The sequence below is a fragment of the Medicago truncatula genome, chromosome 7, assembly GCF_003473485.1.
Source record: "Medicago truncatula cultivar Jemalong A17 chromosome 7, MtrunA17r5.0-ANR, whole genome shotgun sequence".
Lineage (NCBI taxonomy): Eukaryota > Viridiplantae > Streptophyta > Magnoliopsida > Fabales > Fabaceae > Medicago > Medicago truncatula.
The window spans coordinates 14,133,941-14,146,463 of NC_053048.1; the positions used below are offsets into that span (position 1 = coordinate 14,133,941).

The 12,523-nt window shown below is 33.6% G+C and overlaps 1 protein-coding gene across 1 annotated transcript; it reads right to left on the reverse strand.

The window, feature by feature from the left end:
- Positions 1 to 221: 221 nt before the first annotated feature.
- Positions 222 to 708, reverse strand: LOC11438959 (uncharacterized). Its single transcript, XM_003622390.3, has one exon. It carries the CDS (start codon positions 694 to 696, stop codon positions 349 to 351), a length of 348 nt encoding a protein of 115 aa, XP_003622438.1. The 5' UTR covers positions 697 to 708; the 3' UTR covers positions 222 to 348.
- Between the last annotated feature and the right edge of the window lie 11,815 nt (positions 709 to 12,523).

The window sequence follows — 12,523 nt, forward strand, 5'->3', positions numbered from 1 at the left end:
AGGGTTAGATCTGCAAGCATGTTTTCTCATTGAACGTTCATGCAGGTAGTTTGACTCCAATATTCTTTCAGTTAGGGCAAGAATTTTGAGTTTGATTATTCGTTTTGAAATCTTGGAAGGAGTTTAGGTGGAAGAATATTGTAAAACATAATTATGTATATTATTTCGTCACCTCAATTGATATTAATGTACTTAACATAGCAAAACAACAATTATTTCTGTAAAACATAATCAAAATAAATTATCATAATATAACAATGATTACGCGAATACATGTAGTTGAAATTACAAAAGACATATTTCATCAAAATACAATCCATTAAGTAGGATAGCAATAATCGGTGGAATCTACCAGTCGATTAATTGAGTTGCAACATGTAAATACAATGGGTCCCCTGTGTTTGTCCTCCATTGAAACATGTCTTGAACATCACGGTCGGTTTCAAGATACTTGATATCGTAGCTTAATTTCCAATCGTTGTGGACTGTATCCAACGGGTAGTATGGTGTTATGCAGCAAATTTTTTTCACCCTACGAGTTGGTTCATGGTACCTCATGAAATAATCGTTGAAGTAACGAGATAGTTCTGATAGCGTCTCCACTAGTACCAAGTACCAAGCGTCGTAGACTTCATCAATATGCTCCAATTTGACATTGCACTTCACTGCTGCTGGGGCGGATGGCTGAGTTGCCATGGTAAAAATTAAATTTTAGATACTTAGGAAGAGAGTAAATAAGATAGTGTGTGAGAAATTGAGGGATGATGGTATATATTTATTTATAGGGAAGAAGAAAATATGATTTTTAACACATTTGTCATTGGACCAATGAGAATAGGACAACACATGTGGGGTAGTGTCTGTTAAAAAATTGGTTGAGTGAGGGAGCATCCAATTTATGGAATCTCTGAGATTGAAGTTGAAAGACATATGCATGCAACATGAAAAGCATTCAAAGGGCAAATGTATGTGCTATCCAATCAATAAAATCCTTTAACCTATCAAATCCATAATAAAACAAAAATAAAATAATACTTACATCTTATAGTACTTTGACCAATGTAAGAACCTTAACTTTAATATCAATTGAAGGACAATGCCCGATTATAATGTCATGATTTATTAATGTCATTTTGGAAAATATTAGCACCATATTTCTATAAATAGTTTCAATCACACCTTTTGAGACTTGAGTGGAAGAAAATACTCTACCAAAAATACGTTGTTTCTAAACTCTATCAGGTCAAAAACTTTTTTTTGAAAGAAAGAATACTCTCTCAAAAACTTGAACACCTACAGACTCTACAATGGAAGAAAATGGTCATGCAGTCAACCCTCAACAAATTGGAACACCTTCTGCTTTACCGTGAGTTAACTTATTTTTTCATATTATTTGTGTATTCTGCTGTTGCTATGCGTGAATAAGTTTAGTGTGATAGATATGATTTTTTTTTCTTCAAGATTTTTAGTATTTTGATGAAGTGAAACGTATAATGAAAAAAAAAATAAACTTTTATGTAGATTTTTAGTTTTTGAGTACATTTAATATTTTTTAGTTTTTGAGTAGATTTACATGTTATAATTAATTTTTAGGATAGATGTTAGTTGCTTAATGTTGTTAAAATATTTGCATGATGTTTATGTTATATGATTAATTTTTTTTATTTTAGTAAGAGTATATGATTTATAATTTTAGGGTTATTTTTATGAATTTTAGAGTCTATGTATAACGTGCACATCAAGTGTTTGATGAAATGTTTGAATGAGTTTTTCATTTATTGTTTTTAGTTTCTTATTGTGTAGATTTAAAACAATGGACGGGTGGATCGACGTTCATGCACAATTCAACGGCGGAGAACCTCAGAGGTTGAAGGTTCGGTGCCTTGGCGTAATGTTAAGAGGTTTCAAGGATGAACTGACTGAATTCAACCAAGAGTCAACCCCAGAGACACAAGGATGGTGGAACACATTTGGTATAAACGTCCAACGCTCGACGAGGGGAGAGTATCATTCACTTGGGTTGAATTAACGAATGACAAAAATGTGATGACCATGTTTTGGGAGCACAGTGTAACGCCCTCTCTAATTATTTGATTATTTTAATGAGTTTAAAATATACTTATATGATTTGTGTGATTTCTATGATTTATTTTGATGAGTGATATTTTGTTATGATATATGTTGGTATTTATTAGTATAATATATATGTTATTTGATTTAGAAATATATATATGTTATTTGATTTAGAAATATATATATGTTATTTGGTTTAGAAATAAATGTTATTTTTTATAAAAATATATATGATTTGTTATAGAAATATATATGACCTGTTATAGAAATATATATAATTTGTTGTAGAAATATATGTTATTTAGTGTAAAAATATATATATGTTATAGAAATATATATGTTGTTTGTTTATATGATTATATGATTTATTTGGTAGCTTATTATATTGTTTAATAAAATAAGATTTGAAAATAAAATAAAATATTTAGTTAAGGGCTGTTTCGTGAATTTAGAGAGTTTAGTGGTGTAAGTGGAATAAGATAAAATAAGTAGGTTGATGATTTATATAAATAGGAGAGACCTAGTTTAGAAAAAACATAACGTACTACTGTTTTTGGAGAAAAGGGAGAAAAAGCCATAAAAGGGAGAAGACAAGAGAGAGCTGCGATTTTCACATTCTAAGGTAAGGGTGGGACTAACATTCAATCTTCTTAAGCCTATGATTCTGAATTTGTGATTTAACATGTTGTTGTTCTTAGGTTGGATAATTGGGATTAGGTTTTGATTATTGATTTTTGAATTGAAAAGTGTAGAAACCATCGAAATTGTGTTAAGAATTGAAGTTCAGGCTGTAGAATAAACATAGGTTGAGTTTCCTATCAAATTTGGGATCTGGGTTGATGAAATTGGGGCTTTTGGAGTGAAAACTGGTCTGTTCCCGTAGATTTGTCCGTCGCAACTCGCCACAGCGAGTACACTCACTCGCCTCGCGAGCTTCACTTTGACAGCATTCCCTGTTTCGCGGTCTTGCTTCTTTTTCACACGTTTCTGTTTTGAATTGGCCTTTGGTGTAAACATGAAAGTTGTAGATAATTGTGTTAGCTTTCCAGTGGCTTTGGTTTGACATGAAAATGATTATTGGTGTTTGAGATATGATGAAAATACTCCAAGGAGGTCTTAGTGAATTTTTATGAATTTCAGCACAACTTTGTCCGAATTTGAAATGAAAACTGGTATTGATTGGTACAGAATTGGTCTTTAGGTGTAAACACGAAAACTGTAGGTATGAATGTTAGCTTTCTAATTCCATTGGTCTGACGTCAAAACGATTTATAGAACTTGAGTTATGGTCAAATTACTGCACGTAGGTCATAGTGAAATCTTATGAAAATTCAGCATAACCATTTCTAAGTTAATCCAAAACTTATGGGATAATACCAACCCTCAAAACTAGAAGTTCTATGAGTTCAATTAAGGTGTTTAAGAGTATAATATTATGATTTAGTGTTTGGGTAGGAATGTGGGTTGAATATAATATTACTGATGATCTGTGAAGCTATTATAATATGATTTAGTGTTGATAGTAATGTAATATATTTGTATATGCATTTTGTGAATTATATATGATGTTTAAGTTGTTGTTAATTATCATTTGATATCGTTATATCTTGAGATGTTTACGTGTCGCCTATGTTGCTGTTGTTGGTTATGTGAAATATTTATATGCCTTATATGGAAAATGTATGATGTTTAAGTTGTTGATGCTTCACATTAATATTGTTATGTTGTGAATTGCTTGTGCTGTTTCTGTTGCTGTTATGAACTGCTAAGTTGTTTGTAGTGTGATTTAATGATTAAATGCATTACTCGAAATATTATTGAATGATCAAGATGTTGTTGAAATGAATTGTTATTAAGCTTGATGTGATTTGATTATGCTGCAATTGTTATTTAACTAAGTTGCATGAGTATGAATAAGTTGATGATGAACTCCAAATTATTGGATGTATAAGTGATAAGTTGATTAAGGTGTCTTGTTGATAGAGTCCATGCATTAGCATTCATTGAGCTTTGTCCTCACCATGATTAGGAGCTTTGTCCTCCGCACGATTAAAGTATATTAATACTTATGATGACGATTGGTACCACATGCATATAAGTGTCTAAGTTGCATTGTCGCATCTGTCGAGTCAAAGTCGTTGTTGATGAATTATCATCCATGAGTTGTTAAGTTGTCGATGAATTATCATCTATGAGTTGTCGAGTTGTCTTCTACCCATGTGTTGTTAAAGAAGTACCTATGAAGATTATACGATGTTTATGATGTGAATTATATGATGTTGACTAAGATGTTGCTATGTTGTTTAAGATATTGATTATGATATTGTTATGTTGTTATGATGTTGTATATGATATTGATTATAATGTTATGATGTCGTTTACGATGATTATGTTGTGATTGATTATTATCATAAAGTGATGATTATATTGTGTTGTTTAAGTTATTAGTGATTGATGATTACAGGATGTTATATATGAGTTGTTAAATGTACTTGATGACGTTTATGTTAAGTTGATAAGTTGTCTTTTATTCATGAATTGATAATGAGATGCTTGGTGGAGAAATGTTATTACGAATTAATGATGTTGTTATGTTGTATATGAATTATGATTAAGATGTTGTTAGGTTGTATATGAACTATGATGTGATGATCTATGATGTTACAGTTTGGTTAATATGTGCTATATAATGATGTTTATAATGTGATGAATATGAAGTAAATGATAATTAGAAGTTGGTTGAACTATTAAGAGTTATTACATGAAGAATATTATTACTAATAGATGAAGTTATTTATGTTGTTAAATATAATTATTGAATTGAGAAATGCTAGCAACACTCTCTTTTGAGCACTCTCTCTAGCACTCGCTCATTTATTGGGTGAAATCAATGTATGTCCCACCACTTTATGTGGGTTCCATTTTCAAAGTGTAGGTCCTACATTGATTTCACCCAATAAATGAGTGAGTGCTAGAGAGAGTGCTCAAAAGAGAGTGTTGCTAGCATTCCTCTATTGAATTATATGCTTGATATTATTGTTTTGTGAAATCTCACCCCTTTTGCTTGAAAATGTTGCTCTTCGTATGAGTAACTTGTAGGTAATCAAGTTTAGCTGTGAAGTGAGTCAATTCTCTCACGTGTGTCTTTAGGTGCTCTGATACGTAACGGGATGGGAACTTTGTTATTGCTTTTCTATTCCTTACGTATTGTTTTTGAAGATTTATGACTATGTTTTTAGAGTGGATTTTTATGAGACATTTATGAAGAGACCTTCGTGCCAAAGACTGTTTAGTTATTGAATATATTCCGCTGCGAAGTATTAAATATTTTGTTATTGAATTTTAAAGGATAAATAGTTATTTATTCAGTTTATGATTTTAAGAAAAGAATGTGACATTCCGTTTACGTGGAAAACTCTGATTATTTTTATGAAATTTTTATATTGGGAAAACGGGGTGTTACACACAGCATATTACAGTGGATCGATATGCAGGTGAAGTTGCTTAGATCAACTGAAGATATCATCAAAAATTTGATTTCGCCATAAGATCGTCATTAGTTAGGGTAAGATGCATTCCAACTACAACAATTGTCTTCCTTTGAATGGGGTAATTCAAACTTGTCAAACAACAGGACTCGAGCATTTCGCAAGAACCTCATGTTTCTCCTTTGAAAATATTAAATTCTTGTTATGCTGGTTTAGATGAAGGTATTAAGTGTCAAGGATTGAACCTCAATTCAGTGGCACTTGAATACCATCATCTAAAGCAGGCCTAACAAAAATTTATTCTTTTCAAAGGGAAAACATGAAGTTCTTGACGAAATGCTTGAGTCCTGTAGTTTTGCAGGTTTGAATTTATCCCATTCAAAGGTAACACAATTGTTGGAGTTGGAATGCACATTCCAACTGCAACAATTGTCTTACTCTGGATGGGGCAATTCAAACTTGTTAATCGGCAGGACTCCAGTATTCGATAAGCCTCTTGAACACTGGTATTCAAGTGTCAAGGAATGCACCTCATTCTTTTGACACTTGAATACCAGCGTTCAAGATTCTGATCGAATACTGGGGTCCTGCTGCTTAGCAAGTTTGAATTTGCCACATTCAGTGGTAAGATGATTGTTGCAGTTGGAATGTAAATTTCGGAATGTAATGTTATGTCTAATGCAATGTAATGTGATAACATATATTTTGTTTTGAATGGAACAATAATTATCTTATTTATTCACTTTTCAAATTTATTTATTCCAAATGCAATTTTATTCTAAGTACCATAATGTCAACCAAAATGTGCGCGACACAAAAATAAAACATAAAAAAAACCCAAAACAATTAGGCAGTTAACTGCCGCTGGATTTCTAAAACTTCGGCAGTTAACTGCCGAGGAGCATTTGAGTAATTTACTCGTGTGGCACAACCAAACCAAATGTGGGAACAACAATTCTCTAACTTTAATATCAATTGAAGGACAATGCCTGATTGAAGATGTTGTTGGGAGTGTTAACATGGATATTTATGTTGAAACCTTGCACGACCGTGTTAGTATGCAACACGCTCGTGCACTTCTTATTTTTTTCGAAACATTATATTATATGTTAATGTCAATTCGTTTTTGTGACGAAAAACAACTCATTTACTATTAGACTAAAAGAAGAAAAAAAAATTATTATATGCAGCCTAATAAGTTATATATACATGTGAAGTTGATTACTTATTGAACGCGCCCCATGTGGCTTATTGGTTAAGAATGTGTGCTTGTGAGGTGGAGGGTTTGGGTTCGATTCCTAGATCCAACTCTTTTTTTTAAATAGCATTCAATATTGACACGACTGTGTCATTAATGAACACGGTCGAGCTAGAAATTGTTTTAGATATTCTTAACCGCTCTTCATTCTAACAAACACTCTTTCAGATTCTCTAAAAACCTAAACCTCCATTAACCTATTTATCAACTTATTTCTCAACCCAATCTCAGTTTTTACTTCTCAAAACTTCACTAAATCTTAACAAAAACAACACCAACCAACAAGTTTACCACATTCTTTTCCATACCTCCATCAAAATTCATCCAATTATCATATAAATTCCCAAATTCGTGTGGTCAAAAAACCTAACTCAAAACCAACAAAATTGAAGATTAAACAAGACTCCAACACAAATCCTCATCCCCAAACACTAAACCCAACATAAATTCATTTTTCCACAACCAAAATTTAAGGTAAAAACCAAACAATCTTCAAAACCCATATTTTGTACCCTTTTGAGAATTTAAAAAATGGCGAGCAAGAGAAAAGAAGGTGTTGATGACGCTTCATCTGATTCAAAGAGGAAAAAAGTTGTTGATGATGCTGGCTCTTCGGACGGCAGGAAGAAGAAGGGTAAGGCTAATGAGCTTGGGATTATCCTAAAGAAATCGGAGGAAAGGGAGAGGTACAACAAACTCGCTGCAAGGGGAATTGCATTGAGCAGGTATCCCGATAAAACCACGTTAAATACATTAGGTATAATAGAAAATGTTAGACTTCTGGTTGATAACATAGGATTGGAGAGATTTTTAGGGCATATGTACTCCACATATATACACATTACCCTAGAATTTCTTAGTACGCTGTGTTTTACCAAAGATAAATTGAATATCGATGAACCACAACACACTGTGTCATTTAGCTTGAATAACAGGGAGTTTAGCATGTCCCTAACTAAGTTTAACAAGCGGATGGGTTTCCCTGCCACGGGATTCATCCAAGATTCTCGTAACCCAAATACTAGACCTGATAATTATGACTCTGATGAATTTTGGCTAAAAATATCCGGGAGGACAAAATTTGTGGCTAGATCTGCTAAAGCTAGTTCAATCCACAACCCTATTTTCCGCTACATTCACAGGGTTATGGCTTGCAGCTTATTCGGTCGGAAGGAAACGGGTACGGTTAGGACCGATGAACTTTTCATGTTATGGGCTATGGTTAACAAGTATCAGGTAGACACGGGATACTATCTTTTAAGCCATATGGCATATGTTGCAACACAGGACGCTGGTCTTATTGTGGTCGGGGGGCCAATCGATTACATTGCAAGGAAGTTAGGAATAAAATATTATTCTGACCAACCTCCAATGAAGGATTACAAGGGAATTGAGATTGATACGCTAATTCAGATGAAAATGATTAAGGATGTAAGTGACGGGAGGAGAGAACAATTTCGATTGAGGGTTGATAACCAAGACGCGTTTGTATTGCCAAATCCAGAGAGGACTGACACATCCAATCCAGCAAATTGGATTTATTCTGATTTAGATCCAGAAGTTGCAGAAGAGCAGCATCTTGAAGACGACGCACCGGCTGCTGACCAAGTGGAACATCAACCACACCCGGTGGTTCAAGATGACCAGGAATGGCGTACAAGGATAGAGGCTGAGGTTCAAGCGACAAGGTCCGATTTTCAAGAGATGAGACTAGGGCAGCAAAGGCAGGTTCAAGATGACCAAGAGTGGCGTGCAAGGATGATGACTGAGGTTGAAGGTACAAGGTCTGATGTTCAACAGATCAGGCAGGAGCAACAAAGGCAAGGACGTATTCTTGACCTAATGGTGTAGCGCCTTAACATTGATAACCAACCTCCCGGTGGATTGTAATGATGGGAGATATATGTATTGCCGGCTATTGCTTCTTGGATCTGTTTGCTTTGGCAACAATCGTGTCTTTCTTTTATTTAATTTAACGTCTACTCTAAAACTGTTTTGTTGGTTTCAATTTGAAAATGCTCTTGCGAGAGTTGTAATAATAATGCACTTTTAACAAAGTACTCTTTTATTTCTGTATAAGTTTGATTCAAGTTTCACTGTGAACAATGCTTTTGTAATATTAATTACAATGTTACCTATCTATCTCTGTGTGTAGGTTCGTAATTTAATTGGTAATGTATGAGATTACATATAAAGGTTTGCCGTTGTCGTAATCTCTGATTGTGTTGGTTTAGTATTCTAAACAATTCGTACTTGTTTGTGATATATAATGGAAGTAAAAATGAATCATTTAATTTTGTGTTACAACTAGATCATGTTGAAGCTTCAAATGTGTGTAATGCATATAGCACGACCTTGCCAATGTTACACACGGTCGTGCAACATCCATTTCAATTGTAAATATGTGCCAGTGCATAGTGACACGACCGTATTAAAAAAAGCATGACTGTGCTTGCCTATCAGCAACAATTTTTTTTAAATCATTATTATGAGCACGACCGTGCTACAATAACACACGATCGTGCGTTCTATTCGCTTTAAATATCAATGGTTTACTACATCTATCAAGCACGATCTTGTGATTAATAAGCATGAACGTGTCGTTTGTGTACCAACAAGATAATTAATTAACTAACAAATTTTTTTAAAGTACATTTAACCACCCATTACTTAACATAAGATTTGGGACCGTCAATTAAACAGATTGCAACCAAGAAGATGTTACAAAAATATTCAAATATTCATGAATTACTTTGATTTTGTGATCAAATAAAACAATCCACAGCGAGTAAAACACGTTCCAACAACATAATAATGTCAAATTGAATATAAACTTTTAACTTCACGCACAAACAAACGGTAAGCAACAAACAATTTTAACAGCACGGCTTTTTCTACCAGCAAATCCCCGTACAAATTGTAAAACTTGTATGCAACTAAACGATCCGGAAAATGGTACCTCATGATTTCATCAGACCCTATTTCCTTATAATTAATTCTCTCAAGGTAAGCCATGCAATCAACCGCCGTTTCATCGTCAAAGTTGCACCCATACAATGAAGTGTAGATTTCTTCGACATCTTCATCCGAGGTACATACATCACTCTCTGAACAAGAGCTATTGTCCATCTCTTGCACAATAAAAAATGCAAATTAACTTGGTAATTTAAAATTCTCAGACCAAAATTACCCTACGGTTTTCGCTAACTTCAAAAATAATTTACACAATCATGTAATCACACATCAACATACCTTTACCTCTGAACCTTCCCCAGTAAGGTTGCATCCCCCTGTTATGGCGCTTACATTAGGAATTTCAAAAATTTCCAGAATTTCCTGAATATCTATCTTCCTGTTCATCAACATACATGGATTTAAATAATCACAATCACAAATTCACATAAACACACACTTCCTTTATATCAAACAAATGACAGGAATCAAACACATACAATACTAAATGGCAAAACTAGTACAAAGCAAAGACAATTACTTCCAGGATGTAAGGCACGACTGTTTCGGTGATCAGCACGATCATGCTCGAATAAATCAAAATATTCTACTTCATTCATGGAAATTTGGCACGCCCGTGTCCTTACAACGCACGATCGTGCTCGGTATGCAATTCAAAATCTATCTAATAAATACTACCCTAAACCATCCATATTTACTTCCATTATGACAAGCACGACCGTTTCAATATTAAGCACGATCGTGTTCGTCACAAAAAACTAAAATCAACAAATCACTAGTGAGTTTAGGCACGGTCGTGCAATCAATAAGCACAACCGTGCACGATACCAGCAACAAAATATTACTTATACCAACGTTGTGTTGCGGCCATTGTTGGCTTCTTACTCACTTTCATTTACCAAAAACTTACTCAGAGAATAATAATTTATTCTTTCAGTTATGGTATCTTACACTCTTTTATTAGTCAACAACAATACTAAACAACACCCAACCATATAGCATAATAAAACATTTAAAATGATAAACTAAATTTTATTCATACCTTTAAAATGTAAATGAATCAAGATCTATAAACCAAACTAAGCAGAAAACTCCAGATCAATAAATGAGACTGAAATAATGTTGAACAATTTTGTTAATGAAGAAGAACTTTAAGTTAAGCACAAAGGAGAAAGGATGTCTGAAAATGTCAAAAATATGGGTGGCTATGAAGATGAAGAAGAATGTTAAGCATGAAGGAGAAGGGAAACAAAGCTAAAAATGATATATTCTGGTGTGTCACTTGTGAAAAGAGTTGAATTACTACTCTCCATGTTTCAATTTTAGTAGGGGGTGTACAAGTTATTGCTGATAACTAGTTGTTTTTTAGGGGGGTGTGAGCAGCAGAAACAATAAATGAATATTTTATAATATAATATGTTTTATTAAAATATTCCAGCAGGTAAATTACCGCCAGCTGTCCTTCCATACAAAAGTTGTGCATGGTGCACAAATCTTGTATTTGTGCATTCTAAATGCCACCAGTACAAACAAATATCTTCTTTTGGATGGCATTTAGCATGCACAAGAGAAAGATTTGTACACCATGCACAACCTACACTTTTCTGGACAGGTGGCGGTTTGGTTACCTGCTAAAAATAAAACATTAAAAAAAGGAAACATATTATATTGATTAATATTTCATTTATTGTTTTTGCTAGATACACCACCAAAAGTGAAACATGGAGGTAGTAATTCACACCACCCTTGGAAACATGTGCCATCAGCTTGGTTCTCACCTCTCACCTTAGTTTTCTTTCTCCCATCCTTCATGTTTGTTTGACAGAGAAGCATATCACAGAGCTAACTGACTTCACTTTTGCACGCTTCTCCGCCATGAAATTGATCACCGGCGGCAACGGAGCAGACGGCATATCGGAGTTTGGTTGTCTGTTCTTGGAGCTACGTGGTACTCCGACGGAGCATCTGATCCGACCACCGTAACGCCGCCACTAGCCTCCATGTTTTCAAACACTTATTAACTCATAACACTCAAAACTTCACTGGTAAATATTTTTTTCAAAAGAAAAATAATTTAACAGATTAAAATTTTAAGCTTAAAAATCAAATTAAAAGCTTGAGAAACTAAATCATAAAACAAGAACAATTGTTGCACCATTTGCATAAATTTCATCGTTAAATAAAAAAATAGTAGTGTTTATAATGAATCCTGGTAATCCTAAGACCGTCCAAATTGGAGATTAAAAAAATAAACAGGAAAAGGAGAAATGGTACTGAATAGGGAATTAAAATATTATTTCTATGAATTAGTATTAAATCAATGAATAATATTTAATGGATATAATTATTATTTAGATATGGTTGGAATCTGGTGGAGAAATATATCTTTTATTTATAAACCTAACATTGTTGCCCTAATTTCACCTAATATTTAACCTAAAAAATTGTAGCCACTTTCCCTCCTTCAAAACCTAACTATATTTCCTAATTTCCCTCCTCCAAACCTTAACCATGATTTCCTAATTTCCCTCCTGCTAAAACCTAGATTTCCATATTTTCTTTTGCCATATTTTTTACCTAAAAAATTGTAGCCAACTATATTTCCTAATTTCCCTCCTCCAAACCTTAACCATGATTTCCTAATTTCCCTCATGCTAAAACCTACCTAATTGATTTCCATATTTTCTTTTGCCATATTTTTTACCTAAAAAATTGTTGCCACTTTTCCCCT